The 18,221-nt window shown below is 48.8% G+C and overlaps 1 protein-coding gene across 2 annotated transcripts in view; it reads left to right on the top strand.

The window, feature by feature from the left end:
- Rps6ka2 (ribosomal protein S6 kinase A2) overlaps positions 1-18,221 on the top strand; it is a 263,912-nt gene that overhangs the window by 16,358 nt on the left and 229,333 nt on the right. The window contains exon 2 of one of the 2 annotated variants that reach the window (XM_052750789.1): positions 4,197-4,253. In XM_052750789.1, coding sequence (XP_052606749.1) covers positions 4,197-4,253 — 57 coding nt within the window. Of the gene's footprint in view, positions 1-4,196; positions 4,254-16,441; positions 16,505-18,221 lie in introns of those variants that run through there. The other variant, XM_052750791.1, reaches the window with a different exon arrangement.

The raw sequence follows: 18,221 nt of genomic DNA, 5'->3' as shown, positions 1-18,221 counted from the left end.
GTATTCACTTGTAAGACATTTGAAAGCTGAAGGGCTCAAGAACCCCAAACATGTGTGCTCAAGTGTCGTGTGTGTGTGTGTGTGTGTGTGTGTGTGTGTGTGTGTGTGTGTGTGTGTGTGTGTGTGTGTGTATACGCACGCATGCACACATGTGTGATATGTCTATGATATGTATGTGGTACGTTTACTATGTGTGTGTATATTGTGTATGTGAATGCAGCCTGTGTGTACCATGCATGGTATGGTGTAGACGTCAGAGGACAGTCTTGGGTGTTGGTCCTCACCTACTTTGCTTGAGACTGGGTTTACTTGTTGTTTTCCAGTATGTGGAAGTACTCTGCTGGCTGGACCAGAAGTGTCCAGAGTTTCCACCTCTACCTCCACCTCTCCATAGGACTGCTGGTGTTACAGACACTTGTGCTATATGTCCAGTTTTTAAGTGGTTGTGGGGATTTGAACTCAGGTCCCCAGCCTTGCATAGTAAGTGATTCTTCTCACTGAGCCGTTTCCTCAGCCCCTAAATGACTTAAAAAAAAAAAAAAGACCCAGCTCTTTATAGGAAACAGAATTTAGGTGGTGCCAGGTATAGACCCAGGTGCTTCAGCCTGTTGGACTTGCCCCCATTGGTCTGTCGCCGCTCTCTGGGGCACACCTCCACGCTCCCATGGTCTTTAGCAGGGCCAGCATCTGTTGGCCCATGTTTCTCACCACACTCTTACGTGTGGCAGGGTCTCTTCACCTTGACTGTACAAATGGGGAAGTTGAGGCTGAGCAGTAGAGTGGCTTACCCAAGGCCCGGAAATGAACCCTGGTTGGCAAGAGCCCTTTGCAGCACGACCTTGGGAGTGGGTGTGATGTCGTGAGGACCAACGCTCCTCCAGGACAGTAGCCGTCAGCGTGGTGCCCGGCTGTGATGGGAGCAGCAACTGGGCCTGAGCAAGTCACCACCCAAAGGGATGGGCTTTTCTGGACTCCTGTGTGCTGACTTCATTCAGAAGATGACATACGCATGTCACCACGTGGGTGTGGAGCTAAGAGGACCACTTGTGGGAGTTGGTCCCCTCCTTCCTCCATGTGGGTCAAGGGATTGAGCAAGGCATCAGGTTTGGTGACAAGCACCCTCACTTGTGTGTGTATACACACACACACACACACACACACACACACACACGCATGCACGCACACACACACACACACGCATGCGCAGACATACACATGCACACTCACATATGCACTAATATAAAATATAGAGAAACCAATTTTAAAAGTTTTAGAAAGTAGCGTCCACATCGGTTCTTCCTGCCGCTCTTTAGTGTGCCTGTGCAGAGGTGTACTCAAGGTCTTCAGGTCACTCCATCATCGACAGAGCAGGGGCCTCTTCATCCCCAGCCTCTCTTAAAGGGCCAAATTGGAAGAACCTGGAGGATTAAAGATAGCGTCATCTCCAAACCAGAAACCCCAGGCAACGTGAGAGCTACCTGTGTGCCGCCCAGGCTTGCCACACAGGCATCCTTTCAGACTGTCCCCCACACCCTTTCCTGCCTCCTTCCCACCTGCTCCATCACAGAGACTCCACAGGGGAGGTGGGATCTGTCTTTTCCACTCACTCCTGGGTAGATGGGAGTGGGGGAAAGAGCATTTGGAGCAAAAGCCCACCCAGGCCTGGCTCAGGAAGGAGAAGCATATGGGCTCATTAAGAGGTCCAGAGGGTAGCAGAGGGGCAGTTACTAGAACCGAGTCAGGGATTAGAAAGGATGATGTGATTGCAGTATTATGGGAAGATCGCTGATTCCTGAGCACATCTGAGTTTGGTTTGTGATTATTCTGAATATTTATTGCAGTGCTCTGGAAATGAGAAGAGGCAGAAGATACCAAGTTCTAAACAAGAAAATGGGCAAAACTTAGCAGCTTGTGTCTTCAGGGGCACTGAACAGACCATGTATAGTCCAAGGAATTTGTTGGTGCCTGGAGCATGCCCAGGACCAGGCCGTTGCTTGGTGGGCTGGTCATGGATTGAATGAGGTGTGAAAACAGTGTCATGGCATGCTCCATATGATGAGGCATCTGTCAGTCAGTGTATTATATGATCATTAGCTATCTCTGGGTGTTAAAGTTATAGGAACTAAGTCAAGCTTAGTAGTGATTTGTCAGAGTCTGTAAATGAACAATTATGGTTTCTATCAGATGGGAACCAAATATCCCAGAGTGTCAGTGGGTCTGAGTGTCTCACCATCCATGCTTCCTTCTCTGGTGGGCATTTCCTGAGCAAACAAAAAAACACAAGCACATGCCCACACTTGGGCTCTCAGCAAAGGTAGCAGAGGTGTGGCCAGGCCTGGGCCATGTGATCTCTAGGAGGAAGGGTAGCAATGGAGAAGGCCATGCACATCTGGATTAGATGGAATTAATGTCCCACGGAGAGAAAGACCCCATTTGCCACAGAGGGAGAAACGGCTGGATTGACCCTAAAGTTGTCCTCTGTGCATGTCAGTACCATGGAAGCTGGTACAAAAGCTGTGGGTCCAGTAAGGAAGTGAGCCTTAGAGACTGTGTCCATACCGTTCAACCATCGCAATCTAGCTGGGGACGTACCAGGCAGTGACTCTCCACACACTCACCTGAAAAATAGCTGGTGTCTGTCCCCATATGGTCCTATTATCTGGGCTGAGAGTTCTTACAGCTCCCAGGTGGTTCCAAGGTTCCCAGTATGAGACTCCCAGCCTCCTGTTGGTCCTGTTGAAAGACATGCTGAGCTAAGGGTCATGTGCGGGGCTCTCTCCACACCCAAAAGTTTGCATCATGGTAACTATGACAACCCAGGGCTGTCAGGGCAGCAGTGGCACAGCAACACCCCTTGACCTCGTTGGTATAGTTGCCAGTTCTGGCTCTCCATGGGGGCTGGACCACAGCTGTTATTGAGAGGCAAAGACACGGACTTGAATTTTGGCTTTTCCTCATCTCTTACTCATTAGTGAACGTGAGCCAAGGGCAAGAGGATAGAGGATAGAGGACAGCATGGAGGGGAAAGCCTGGGTCAAACCCAAGATGAGCGTTCTTTTTTTAAAAACGATATTTATTTGTGCATGTGTGTACATTTGTGTGTCATGGTGCATGTGTAGAGGTGTTGGATGGAGAAAAAGGAAAGGGGAAATGATATAACTATATTTTAAACAAATAAAAATTCTTATCGGAAAAAGCAGCTAGAAATTATAGAGTTGGACGTTACTTTAAATAGAATATTGGAACAGACATGTGAACATTAAAAAACACAGTTTGGCACCCAGAATATCCACCACAACGGGACTTGATTGACAAAGCCAATGCTAAAAATAACAGTAAGGATACCCTTAGAGTTACACTCCTTTGTCGACTCCTAAATAAGCAACTAAGACAGCAGAAATTTAAACAGTTGAGAATATTTGTGTGTGTGTGTGTGTGTGTGTGTGTGTGTGTGTGTGTGTGTGTGTGTGTGTACATGCACATGCCGTGGTGCATGTGGGGGGGTCAGAGGACAGCTCAAGGAATGAGGAAGTTGGTGCTCTCCACCTACCCTGTGGGTCCCCAGGATTGAACTCAGGCCATCGGGCTTTGTGGCAAGTGCTTTTACACTTTGAGCCATCACACAGGTCTGAAAAATGTGTTCCTCAGATATGCAGAGATGGGAACAGACGTGACCTCTGTCCTCAAGCCCCTAAGGGCACATTGTCAAGGAAATCTCCAAACTTTAAATCCTTGTGGTCAAAATGATGGGTTTGGAAGGTCAGACTCCTGGCTGAACAGAGCCTCGGGTTCAAGCATCAGTGGTTAAGTGTGACTGGGATTTTGACTACGTGTGTGCTACACATTACAGTTATATTTGTGGGTTCCAGTTGCTGCAGGACAGCCCGACCTATAGCTGAAGGTAGTGACTGTTTTCGGTTGGGTTCTGAGGCTCAGGATGGGAACATCACCACTTCCTCTGGCAGAGTTTGAAAAGTTGCACAAAGGCTGCCAGTTCCCCTCTGTGGGTCTTCTCTAAGAGCTCCTGGCCAGCACCAGAAGCTCCTCAAGGCACCTGAGGCCATGTGGAGGTTCATGTTCAGAAACAAGAGACGGGCAGTCTTGGTGGGTACCCACGGGTAGGTGAGGACTGCAGAGAGCATGTGCTGTGGACAGACAGACTTACCCATATTCCTTCTCCCACTCTGCTTCCTCAGGTCAAAGGTGACACGACCCCCTCAGCTGAGACACAGCCAGCCTCGTCGTCCACGGAGGTAAGATGATTCACGCAGTCACTTCCTTTTGCTGATGTAGTAGGCTCTTGGGAAAATGACCACCGTGAAGGCTTTCTCGATTTCTTTGGTTGTTTTACTCTGCTGGCGTCTAATGAAGCACACTGTGATGTGCTTTTTGGAAAACGAAAGTATGAAATGAGAACTGCTGATGTTCCAGTGGAAATGCAAGTGTGGTAGGTTGTGCAATAACGTCTTTGAGCAGCAGGGGTCTGCCTTGTGTGCCAAATGGGAACAGCACCCGGCTAACGGGCCTGCTTGGAGGGTCATCAGAGAAACGTTACTTCACACGCGCGCGCGATACTCCTTTAAGACATCTATGCACTGTTGGCGCCTGCCGGCTCTTGACTCTGTCCTTGGGTAAATCAGGGTCCTAGGAGCAGCGCTTTGAGAGCGAGGCCTAAGAGGACCATCTTTAGATGGAGATGGCTTTCTCATTTTTCAAATGGCTGTTTGCTTTTAATAACATTGCAAATAAGAAAGTTTCTAAAATGTCTTGATGTTAGTTCTCGATGTCTGGCTCCCATGACACAGTAGAGCTTCTCCTGTGGGGGGAGGGGCTAGAGTCCAGCCAGGTGGTGTTTGGCTGGGTGATGTTAGCTTACATTAATGGCGTAGATGTTGAACAAAAACTCTCCCAATCTTTCTGAAGGGCTTGGCGGCTTTCTTAAAGCAAAAAATAAGTAATAATGATAATAATAATAACAATAATAATCACCATCAAAGAATGGAAAAGAGTAAGAAGTTTGGAAAAGAAAAGAAAAATACTGCAGTACGAGGGCTGGAGAGATGGCTCAGCGGTTAAGTGTGCTGGCAGCTCTTCCAGAGGTCCTGAGTTCAATTCTCAGCAACCACATGGTGGCTCACAACCATCTGCAATGAAATCTGGTGCCCTCTTCTGGTGTGCAGGGATACATGCAGGCAGAACACAGTATACATGATAAATAATTAATAAGTAAATAAATAAATACTACAGTGCTCAAGGGTCGGGGTGCAGGTGGCCCATACACTAAGATTTCCCTCTGTTCACAGAAAGTGATGTGGGGGGGCGAGGGCAGAGGCGGTCCCTGAGGATAGAGCAGGGTCCCTGACGCCCACTTACTGCATGTCGAACAACACAAGGCACAGGCCTGCTCGTCTCCTCCTCCTCCTCCGTCTCGTATTTCCAGACTGTGGTGCTCTTCACTAGCCTTCCTGATAGCCCGGCATTGAGAACGGGTCTGATAAGAGAGTCTCATCCTTGACCTGATTCTCTCACTGAGTTGGGCTTCCTTGTTCTTCGGCGTAAGACTCGCGTTGGTGGAGTCGCCTGCCGTGAGACAGACACCTGGTGCCGACTGTGTCGTGTCTCGGTGCCTCGGCTGTTTTTGCCTAAGGTAAGAGGGATGTCAGAATGCTGTTCTGAAGGGCATCCTAGTTTAAATGAACTCAGGAGACAATGTGTATTGCAGAGGTGGACGGAGGACTTCTGCATCAGGCCGGGCAATCTCTCTCTTCCACCGCTTAGGAGGAGGCAGCTAGGCTGCAACTGGTAGTTCCTAGGAAACTGTACTTTCTCCTGTCTGCACATGGGTGTGAGCAGCTGTTCCTTGCTTTTTATTATTGTGTCTATTCTCACAGTCCACTCTTGGCCTCGTCATACCTGTGAGAAGAGGTTTCAGTGTTGAGTGGCTCCTTTGTTCTTGGCTATAGAAATGAATGTAGGCTCCAGTTATAGTAACACACGCCACACTTGTAACCTTAGAGCACAGAGAAGAGAGAGGGGGACTTCTGTATATTTGAGGCTGTCCTGGTCTACATAGCAAATACCAGGCCTGCCAGGGCTATCTCAAGGAGTGGGGAGATGGGGGAAAGAGGTCAAGAGACTAAATTTGGTATGTTTATTAGGGGGTAAGAGTAGATTTAGGAGCCATGGCGGGGGGTGAGGGGTTACTGTTGGTGAGTCATTTCTGCTGAAACCAATGGTTTCTTATGAGGTGTCATCCATAAGACAGTGGCTAGAATTGGAGACTGTCCAGGAACTCTGCGGTTTCCATCAGGACAATGCCTCCAGATAACATCCCAGGTCAAGGAACAGGAGAGCCTGAAGCTTGGCAAGTCCCCTCTGCTCCCATTAACCCTTAAATGGGCCTAGCCATACTTCCAGAAATGTCCTGATTATAGCCACCAGGCATCTCTGATGTTCAGGGTAAAAACAGATCCAGCTCAGGGTGGAGTTCTGAGACAGAGAGCCTAACAGGCACTTGGCGGCTTTGGGGTGAGTGGGGACCCCCTGGCAGTCAGTCCTTATTCAGAACAGCCTGGACAGCAGGTGGGGGGTGAGTGGGAGTGAGTGGGGGTGAGTGGGGACCCCCCTGGCAGTCAGTCCTTACTCAGAGCATTCTGGACAGAAGGTAGGGGTGAGTGGGGACCCCCCTGGCAGTCAGTCCTTACTCGGAACAGCCTGGACAGAAGGTAGGGGTGAGTGGGGACCCCCCTGGACAGAAGGGCTGTGCTGGTCCTCCTGTGTTATCTCCTTCTTCCTAACTCTTACTCTATACATATTTTTAATAAGACCGCAAAAGCTTATTTTAGAAGACTGTAGTACAGTGGGGCTGGAGAGATGGCTCAGCACATAAGCGCACTGGCTGCTATTCCAGAGGACCTGGATTCAATTCCCAGCACCCACATGGCAGCTCACAACTATGTGTGACTCCAGTTCCGGGGGACCCAACACCCATGGCAAAACACCAATGCACATAAAAACTAAAGTTAATAAAAAAATAACAAAGAACTAATGACTGTGGTACAAGGTAGAGGACTACGGTTTCCCGGGCTGAACTTGTAGCAAAGATTCAGCTGCTATGGCGTATGTGTGTTCCAGAAGTTGGACAAGAAGTACTGGGACACTTCTCTAGCGCTGTCATTGAGGTGGCTGATGTAATGACAGTTGTTACATTAAGTTGTTTGTGTATTTTCTAAGACCTGCAAATGGCTTGATTTAATTTCTCCACCATTGTGGTTTTACTATTTATTTCTTTGGCTATAATAAAAAGGAACTTGAGAAAAGAAACAAAGGAGATAAAGATTCCTGGGAGGGGTGTTGTGTCTGTGCAGAGAGCAGAGGGGGGTCCTGCTGCCTGCTGAGGGCCATGCCGCTTCCTTCCTTCTTGTCTTTCTATCCCACAGCACTGCTCCACAGAGAGGACTCTTCCTTCATCTACCGAGTCTGTCGATCCTGACAGAGAAAATGTTGTATTCTCCCAGTTCCCTGTCAGACAGGAATGAGATCACAGGAGCGTGGCCGACCACTCTTGGTCACCGTCACCCAACAACAGAGGCCAAAGATGCAGTTTTGCAGATGTTGTTGGGTAAAGAATAAAAATAACGAAGTTGGCTCCCAGAGAAGGAACACGAGGTTCTTGATGACCCTGGGCACAGGCTTGTCAGTGGCCTGCCCAGCATCCGGACACGTCCGTGTGCTGGTTTTGATTCTTAGTCATTTGCGTAATGATCTAGTGTTCGCCAACTGCTTTGATACATGAAATAATTAGATGTCTCAAATGCAGAGGGCTGCAATGTGCTGACAGCCTTGAACACGAGCACACTCCATAAACACCAGGCAGATGTTCACCCGGCCCTGCTTCGAGGCTTGCTGGCTGGTGGCAGCCCCATCTGAGTGACAAAATTAGTTTTCAGATTAGAATTCAGAACCTGTGCTCCTCTGCCTCACCCCTAACAGGTCCTTAGTCTTTCTACATCCACCTGACCCCGTCTTGAGAGACACACTGTTTTTTCTTTTCCTTTTATCATCCCTGGCCTCAGCCTTGAATCTGAAATACAGGAATCAGTATCACAACTGTGTTTTGCTTCTCACGAAGCTGGTTGTGTGACGGTGACATCTGAAAATGGCTGAGGTGCAAGGAATAAATGTCTGTGTTTTAGTGTGGTTTTGAGACTAAAGATCCTACCACAGCACTGGCTGTTCCCACAAACCCCTGGCCAGGGCAACCCCAACTAAGGAGCCTTTTGTCCGATTCCACAGTGACTATATGTTAGCGCTGCGGGGGCACGGGGCAGGCGCTGGTGCTTGAGAGATAGTAGGGAACTAAGGGAGGTTCTGGGAAGGAGGTAAGGCCGGGAGTGTTGCTGCAGGGGGCCTGCAATCAACAGGAACACGGAAACAATGTGGCTCTTGTGTGTTTTGTTCAATGTATCTAATCATTAGATGGTCTTTGTGCCGTCCTTCAGCAGCGACTGCTCAGAGGTGTATCTAGAGTCGTGGAAATCCTGAGCAAGTTAGCAAGTTCAATTTCCTTTGGGCTAGGTATTGATAAACCAAACATTAACTTCAAGAAAAATGACTGACCCCAAATTTATCATAATACCTCTACCCCACTTCCCAACTCCCAACAGACAACATACAGAATTTGAAAGAAATGCCTGGAGAAAAATACCAAGAAAGAGAGAGAGAGGGAGAGGGAGAGGGAGAGGGAGAGGGAGAGGGAGAGGGAGAGGGAGAGAGAGAGAGACCCCCAAAGAGTCCCAAAGTTCTCCACTAAGTTTTAAGATCACAGGAAAAATTTTTTTTCATACTCTCTATAATTTCCAAAGAAGTTTGTACCACAGGCATAGTAATTTTGTATGTATTTTTGAATTAGCTAAGGCTGAGCTATCCTAAATATTGAAAATAACAGGACAACCCTGGAGTGACGGTGCAGTTCACATTTATCTTTCTGGTTGTATCTGGATCTGGTAGCAGTTGAGTCATTCTGGTAGCTCAGGTAATGTCGCCATTTGGAGGTGGCCTCTGCTCAGACACCAGAGGAAGCGTTTGATCTGTTAAGAGAACAAATGTCCACCATGCATTACAGATGTGATGGTCCCCCCACCTCAGCCGCCCCAGGGAAGGGTATGCCGGGACCCGTAATTTACCTTGGAATGAATTTCTGCACCACAAGTATAGCCCTGGTGACCCTGGACAGGGTCAAAGTAGGGGTGCAGTGATGGTCTCCAGATGTAAGGAGACTGACTTTCTGGGAGTACCTAGCACTTCCCTTCCTTCAGGATAACTACTAAGAGCTTCCAGGGCTCCAAGTCCTGCACCCAAGTGCCAGGCCAGCCTCACGCCTGAGAAAGTGGGAGGCTCTTTGGATTCTCAGTTCTAAATGCCAGCCTGGCATCTCACAGCCTCCACTCTGCTTACACCGGAACTTCCTAACACAGCTTCAAGAGACGAAGGTCAGAGGGATTAGGATTATCTTTTAGAAGTCTCTCAAAGTTAGAGGAGCCACCCTGTCGTGACTTCAGGCCGGTCTGAGCCCCACATGCTATGTGCCTTGTCCTGTCTATGAGCTCTGCAGGCAGCAGTGAGGACCTCGGTTTCACACGGCACCCAGCGGAAGGAGCGGCCAGGGAGCAAGCTGCCTGAGGCTTTTCCATGCCCCTGTACAAGCGGTCGATTACCTTTCCCTCCAAAATGAGTAATCACACCTTCCCACACCAGCTAACTCAAAACCCTCCAAGTAGGGGCAGTCATGCTCCCTGTGTACCAAGGGCATTGAGGCCCTGGCAGAACTCACCTTTCTGCATTCATAAACGTTTCCTGTCATCACTTCCCACGCAGTGAGAAGCCGAGCAGAAGGACTTTGTAGCCGCCTTCCAGAGCGTTGGGACTGGGCAGTACTGTGCTCCTCACCCACAGGCCCAACCAGTCTGGGATCAAAAAATTTCTGTGTGCAATATACACAGGCCCTGGTCTAGCCTCTGCTAATCAGTGTACCAGTCGTGTACACAACACATGTATCATGTGTCATCCAAAGAAGGCTTAAAGTCCAGGGAACCACTGCACAGGTGGTGTACATGCTGTCACTTCATGTTCGGGAACTTTGGAAGGTAGCAAAGGCTCCAGGGTTTGATTCCCAGCACCCATGTGGAGCTCACAACGGTGTGTAACTCCAGTCGCAGGGGATCTGATGCCCTCTGTGGGCACCAGGCATGCACATGGTGTATAGACTTACGTACACATGAAACAATAAACAAACACGCTTTTCAAAGTCCGTATAGGATTCCATGGAACGTTGTCGGGATGAGAGGGCATCTGCTCCTCTTGTAGTTAGTGTTACCACAGGCTTGACCTGGTTTATCCTAGACTCACCAAGGCGGTGGCTAAGTCTTCTGTGGAGTACCTCATGGTGTGCACGTGCCTTTCCTCAATGCCCTTGGTACACAGGGAGCAGACAGGGTGCTGGTCAAACTGGACACTCTAGCTCTGTCAGTCCTACGATCCCCTGCAAGATTCTCTTCTCTTGAGTCTGGCTGTTTTCATCTACAAATTGCTTTTCTAGATTTGTTAAATTTTATTATTTCTCTCTCTCTCTCTCTCTCTCTCTCTCTCTCTCTCTCTCTCTCTCTCTCTCTCTGTGTGTGTGTGTGTGTGTGTGTGCTGTGGTGTGTGTGTGGAAGTCAGAAGGCAACCTTGTTTGAAGTAGGGTTTCCACATTGTTCATTGCTGTAAATACAAGGCCAGCTGGCCTGCAGGCTTCTGGGGACTCTCCTGTCTCTGCCTTGCCTGTCATGTGGGAGCTGGAACTGCAGACAGATGCCTGGCTTTATGTGGGTGTGGGGGATTTGAACGCATATCCTCACACTTTCATAGCGAGCATTTTGCACACTGATACGTTCCACAGTCTTGAATTACTCCATTTCTAAGCCTTAGGAGTATGAACCCATTACTCAGTCATTGCCACACACAGTAGTCATGGATGCCAGTGTCCCCAGAGCCAGGGTGTGGGTTGGAATTTGAACCACATGGTCTGGGCTCAGTGTCTTCACTCTGAACATGATACTGTCATGTAGATATTCACTGGCATCCAAGATAAACTCCTGTAATCCATTTTGGGAAGATAAATAGCATTTAACTTTTCTCCAAGTATCTGTTCGAGAACTGAGAAGGAATTTAACATTGCTCTTGGCCTTGCACGCTCAACGCTGAGCAAATGCCACCTAACAAGACTCTGCTAAACCCGGAACAGAAACTGTGAGGCAAGAAGTGTGAATCTTCCCACCACCCTGATTTACTTCTGGAACTCTGAAGGAGTGGGTCCCCAACATTTAAGGTCCCTGCTTGAAGTAATAGTAACAGCAAATCAAGACCCGTGTCCCACGAGTTTTATCTTTGTTATTCAAGCACTGAGAAGAGCTATATGAACCCATTAATACCTCTGTACCATGGCTCCGCCATCCAGCATACCCGAAATAGCAGGTTATAAAGAGGGAAGGGTTATTTGTCTTATGCTTGCAGAGTTTCCCATTCCTCACTGGGCAGATCTGCTGCTTCTGGGTCTCGGGTAAGGGCTCCTCATGACATTCTGAAGTCATAGTGTGGCAAATTGGTCACCTCATGGCGGGGAAGCAAAAAAAAAAAGAGGATAAGAGACCAGTTTCCCACATCCTTCCAACGATGCTACAAATGATCCCAAGACTTCCTTCTAGGCCATACCTCTTAAGGGATCCAATAGTGCTTCAGGGTAGGTACCAACTCTTCAACATATGTGCCTCTGAAGGACATTTAAGATCCAAACTGTAGCCCTTCTAAATAATTTATGTGTGCATGTGGGTAGGTGGGGGTTAAGTATGTGCTGCTGTGGCTGTGTATGTGTGTTATATGCGTGTGGAAACCAGAGGTAGATGTTGAGTGTCTTCCTCTATTGCTCTCCAACTTCCTTTTTGAGGAAAGGGCTTTCACTGATGAACCCAGAGTTCATCAATTCACCTGAACTGACTGGTCAGTGAACTCTGGGGAGCCACCTGACCCTCCACTTCCACCCCTACCCTGTGCCGAGATTATATATGCATGCAGCTGTGACCAGATTTTATGTTTGGGAGCACATCTGCACTTAGATCCCCATGCACAGCAAGCGCTTCCTGACGGAGCCATCTCCAGACCCCCTTCTGAACAGCTTTATGCATGATGTCATACTCGTATATAGTCCATAGGCATGCAGGGTAGCCTCTGTCCAGCTGTGGAAAGTGGCCGTGGCCTCTGTCCAGTTGTGGAAAGTGGCCGTGGCCACTGAGTCTACCCAGACGTTGTAATAGCCACTCCCTTCCACATGTCCTGCTGGCCCAGGCTCCTGTTGTAACTGTTTCTCCATCTGCAGCCGGGATGGACAGAGGCGAAGGCATTTCCAGGAGAGCCAGACTGGGGAGTTCTGCCCTTCCTCTGCAGAACTGCTGACTCTCCTGTGAGTAGAGCTGGTTGGACTTTTCCTGGAGACCCAGAGCATCCTCAGAGGCTGGAATGATGGGGCTATGGTGGGACCTCACCTCCAGGCCTTCTGGAGATGGCCTCCAGTGATTCTAGACTAGTTCTTGTGTGGAGGTAGAGGCCACTCTACACCACACTTTTGACAGCACAGCTCTGCCTGCCTCATGGGTGGGGACCACACAAAGTATTAGGATTGGGATCACTGTGTGCCCTCCTCCCTCTCCCACGGAGGTGGGCATGCACATATGGACATGTATACAGGGCACATATACACATATTTGGAGTCCATGGAGGATGCTGAGTATTAGATAAACCATTAAGGTGCCAAAGAGCAGTGGCTATAAAAAAGCATTTGAGGTTAGATACAGTGGAATATGGGGATGGGTGGGGCCGGAGAAAGAAAAGAGTGGGAAAAAGAACTCTGCTTCCACTTTCTAGGAGACTTCTCTGACCCTCAGTTTCTCTTCTGTGCTACCAGTTCGTGGATCTTAACTGTGCTACCAGTTAAAGGCCCCTGTCAGGGGCCTTAGTCCAGATGAGGCCTGCTATGTGGCTCTGTAAGGACTGCTGTTAGAAGGCACCAGGTCTTAGCACATCAGACAGGCTTCCTGTCCCTCTGTCAGCAGGTTCCAGGACAATTCACTGCCCAGGGCTCTCCTCAGCAGCTCCCCAGAGAGAGCAGTCCACCCAGAAACCCTCCTACTCTAAGCTCCTGTGTCTTCGTCCTGACACTGGGTATGCTGCGCCACACAGAGGTGACACACTTCACTTCCATCCCTGTTCACAACGGGGAGGGCCTGGCACACGGCATCCTTGACATCAGGTCCTCATTGTCTTGTTCTGAGTGGGTCCAAGATAAGTAAACAGTGCTGCCTGCGGTGGAGGAAAACGCGGTGCTCAAGGCACAGCTTGTGATGGTTGGAAGGGAACAGGAAGCAGTGCTGTCACAGCCCGGGATGTGGATTCTTTGGATGTGACTGTGTGACCTCTGGGTTCTGTTGCTGGAGTGGTGCCCATGTGGCGATGGCAGCATTTCCTCAAAGCGTGACCAGCAAATAGAGAACTGCTTCTCAAAATCATTTCTTTAAACATGCAGTTGGAGATGAATAAGCCAAGGTTGTTATGACGATCTCCCATGGCATTCAATAAAGGCAGTTCTTGTCATGGTCACCATGACAACATCCTGTCTACGACTTACATGCATCTGCAATTACATTCCATTAAAAATGAAAGGTTTCTGTTGCTGCACTCCAACCTGACATGACCACCATTTCCCCAGAGATCAAAGCCCTGGTCTGCTGGCTAATGTACTTTCAAAGGCACCAAGTCCTGGGTAATTGCCTTTTAATTCTTGTGGAAGTTTGAATGGAATTACATTTAGGATGGCTCAAACTACAATTATAAAATGTAATGATTTTAGGTCAGGGTTATTCAGACCTGCTGTCCAGCCCTCCAGCAAGTCCTCTTCTTTTATACCAACTCCACGCTCAGGTCTGTGGCCACCCAGAGGCAAGCGGGACAGAACCTCCAGTGAGGGGGCTAGTTCTAGTCTCCCAGGCCAACAGGCTGCAGCGTGTCAGGCTGAATGATTTGTGAGCTTTGCTGTGTTGGCTCCCCTGGCGTCACAGTCCTGAGGACAGCGGACTAGAGCTCAGTCTGTTTGCAGAGGGCCAGCCGAGCCTGGATGAATTTGTCTTCCATGTAGTTAGACATGTCTTTTCCCTTGCAGGATCCCTTCTTTGGGGCAGTAACCATGCACCCTTGCTAGTAGGTATCTAAACAATTGAGAGGCCTAATTCTTTGCTGTGCACAAGATAAGCTGAAAAAAAATGTTTACTCCCCAATAAGTACCTTTGTCTCCAAGCAGCCATTCCTGAATGACATTGACATGGGTAAAGCTGGGACCATTTCCCTGCATAAGTATCTTTTCTAAGTGCTTGAACAGGGGAGGGTGGTCAGTGAAAATAAACTGCATTTTTATTTGCATGCACCTAAAACAATTCCAGAGGTTCCCTGCTCTTCCTTACCTCGGTCAAAATCCAGTAAAAAACACTTACGTTTCAATCAAGTTTGGTCATTGTGGATTAAAATAATTAAATTTGTTCACAAAGGCCACAGAGTCCAAGTGTCCAGGGAAACATTTTATTTTGCCCTCTGCAACAGTGGGGATACCCCACAGGACAGTGCAGAAGCTTGCCATTCCCTGCACATGTCACCATGGCTGACACAGTGGCCGTGTGCCCACAGGACAGTGCAGAAGCTTGCCATTCACTTCACATGTCACCATGGCTGACACAGTGGCCGTGTGCCCACAGGACAGTGCAGAAGCTTGCTATTCCCTTCACATGTCACCATGGCTGACACAGTGGCCGTGTGCCCACAGGACAGTGCAGAAGCTTGCCATTCCCTTCACATGTCACCATAGCTGGCACAATGGCTATGTACAGAGACAGGCAGGGCTGGGCTGCAGGCCACATCCTTCCTGCTACAGACAGTGCACAGGACTTACCCAGGGCTTCTGGGGAGGGATGCAGATCCATCCCAGAAGCAAGGGATGGCGAGGACTTCCTCTTGATTGTCTGGTGGTTTCGTAGAGGGAGAAGTCAAGATTGAGCTGTGTCCGGATTGTCTAGAGCAGAGTAAGACAGCAGAGAAGAGAAGAATGAGGAAAGGCCTGTGAGTGGTGGCCCAGGCCTAGCATCCATCTTCCTGGGAGGCAAGGCCAGCCTGGACCACTTACCAAGACCTTGTTTCCAAAGCGAAAAGAGAGTTGAGCTGTAGCTCGGTGGTAGGTACTTGCCTAGCCAAGACCCTAGCTTCAATCTCTTAATATTGATGGAAAGGAGGAGGAGAGTGAGAAGGAGGAAGAGGAGGAGGAGAGAAAAAGGAGAGAGGGAGAGAGAGAGAGAGAGAGAGAGAGAGAGAGAGAGAGAGAGAGAGAGAGAGAGAGAGAGAGAGAATTGTGTGTGTGTGAGAGAGAGAGAATTGTAAGAGAATGGCCAAGTGTGATTGGTGAGCATCTGTGATCCCAGGAACTCGGGGCTGAGGCAGAAGGATGTGAGTTCCGGGCCAGCTTGGGCTACAGTAAGACCTTGTTACACACAGAGAAGATCAGTGTATAATCAGAGACAAAGACAGTTGTGAGGAAAATAAGAACATTAGCTTCAATTCATTTCTTCCATGTCTCGCATCCCTTTCAGCTGCTGGGAGTAGTGTAGAGGTTTCTAAAAACAGGCATTTCCCTCTACTTCCCAAACCTGTCCCAGAACAAGGAGGCTGCAGATGTCTGTGTGTGTCACTGTGGCTTACGTGCCATGTGAAGGAGTAGTACAGTGACGCAGCCTTGTGCACAGGAGGACCCACCTAGAAACATAAGCTATTGTTTTTATTTACTGTCCTTCGGCTAGAGCTGACACCTGTGTAGAGGACACAGAAGAGGGAAAATGGGGGGGGGGGGCTCTTTACATGCTGCCAAGGGAGACTGTCAGCTTGGGGAGGGTCACAGGGCTGCCACTCCAGGTCTCGGACAGTTTTAGACATTGCAGTAATCCTTCAGAGCTTTGGCTTGGATGGATTCTGCCAGATGTTAGTGACCCTGTGCGGATTCTGAGCGGAGTGGGGAGCCTGCACTTAGCACACAGGAAGAGAGGTGCCTTGGGGCTGATGGCTGTTTCCCATCCTCCTGGAGTCGACAGAGTTGGGTTTTGTCTGCAGCCACCCAGCTGATGCCTAGGAGGTGGACTCCTCCTCTGATGGCCTTGGAGGCTGCTGAGGAGGGCTGAGGGGAGGAGGAGGGAAGGAGATGGCCTGGGCTGCCGCTAATGCCGGGTGACGCGCTGGCACAGCGCTGAGGGAGGTGATAAAAGAGGAGGCGGCTGCTTGGTGGGCAGAATGGCTGGAGCGGCTGTGGGACCGAAGCAGCCCTGGGCAGTGAGAGATGATCAGGCGGTCACACAGGAAGCTGCAGAAACTCTTTCTCAGAAAGGTAAGGAGGCACGTGACGATGGAAATGGAGAGGGTGGAACTGGAAGTTGACCTCACCTTTGGGAATCACCAGGGAAGCAGAGCTTGCCAGCGAGGGCCAAGGAGAAGGAGAAGTGACTTTCTGTGGCAGAATGAAATTCCACCTTTCCTTAGGGAGAGAGATGTCCAGGTGGGAAGATGTGGGTAATGCCCAGGTGGAGGGTTGCAGCTGGATGTAAAGCTCCAGGCAGCACATGCTGACAACTGTATCCGTTTCTAATTCTTTTTGCTCTTGAGTTCAAGCAGATCAAATGTCGCCATGTGCAGTTTCACAGTTGAGAGTAAAGGGCCATTCTCAGCTTCTGTAGAGTTAGGAGGAAGAGGAGGAAGAGTAGATGATAGGGGCCCTTACTCAGAGTTAATAAATGTAGAGTTTCAAGGGGAGACACTCGTCTAAGCAGGTTTTAACTGTTTATCATGTGGACTTGTGTTTTTTTTTTTAAAAAGAAAAATGGTTGTTAATGTGGTAAAATATGCCTAACATAAAATGTTCCCTTGACCTCTTTCTCTGTCCTGCTTGGCACCATCGGGGGCTTTACGTTACTGCACAGCCACCATTGTTGTTCACCCACAGAACTTCACGACCCAGCACGAAGACACTACCCACTCAGGGAACTTCTCACTCCATACCCATCCATCTGTCCACTTTCAAGTTAAGAAACCAAACGCATGTATGTCCTTTTCACATCAGATCACAGCCAGCCCGGGGCTTGTTGAAGGACTGCTCCAGTTGTTTTGCGGGACTTTTTAGAGAAATTACTTTTCATTGATTGATTTTTGTGAGACAGGGGCTCTTATAACCCAGGCTGTCCTCAAACTTCTCTGTGTAGCTGAGGATTCCCTTAGGCTGCGGATCCTCTGCCTCTCTGTCCCAAGTGCTAGGGTTACAGGTGTGTGTCTGCTTCATTTAGTACTAGGAATTTAACCAAAGGCTTCGGCCGTGAGAGTCAAGCATGGCATTGACTGGGCTACATCCCTAACCTGAACAATTACTTTTAACTCTGTCTTCCACAGCCCTTTAAAAAAAGAAAAGTGTTGCTACATGTGGTGGCTTACGGCTGTAATTCCATCAGTGGGAGATGAAGGCAGGGGGATCAGAATTAAAGTTATCCTTGGCTACATAGTGAGTTTGAAGCTGAGACCCTGCCTCAAAAAAATTCAATTAAGAAAAAAAGTAGAAAGTCTCAAAAAGAGACTATAAAATCACAGCCACAGCCACAGCCACAGGATATCAGTTTTGAGCCTTAATCTGTTTTGAAGAAAAGTTGTCTTCCCAACAGTGACTCTAGCATTTCTCAGTGGACTGAGAAGGGCTCCAACCTTATGGATTGGTACACAGCACTAAATGGGCACAAGCTTGACTCTGTGCAGGCCTATGGGTGCTATCCTTATCTGTAGATCTTTTCGCATGGAAATCAAATGAAAAATAAATGCATGTCTTGTTTTAAAGACACTCCTAAAATAATACTGTTCATGTATGAAGTAAATGAAAGTTGTCTTCATCTACTTCTGGGATTCAGAAAACTGAAGTGTAGTATGGTAGATAGCGTGCTTGCCCATTGGACAGGACCGGCCCGTGAATGATGGCTCCTCACCTACCTCAGCCTTCAGGTTGCTGCACCCTCAAGGGTGGCAAACTGTTGTCTTATTGGGTGGAATGCGCTTTGATTTAGAGGAGC

This window comes from Peromyscus californicus, unplaced genomic scaffold (genome assembly GCF_007827085.1).
Source record: "Peromyscus californicus insignis strain IS unplaced genomic scaffold, ASM782708v3 Scaffold_22__1_contigs__length_63687245, whole genome shotgun sequence".
NCBI lineage: Eukaryota > Metazoa > Chordata > Mammalia > Rodentia > Cricetidae > Peromyscus > Peromyscus californicus.
This window is presented reverse-complemented; position numbering and strand designations above follow the sequence as displayed.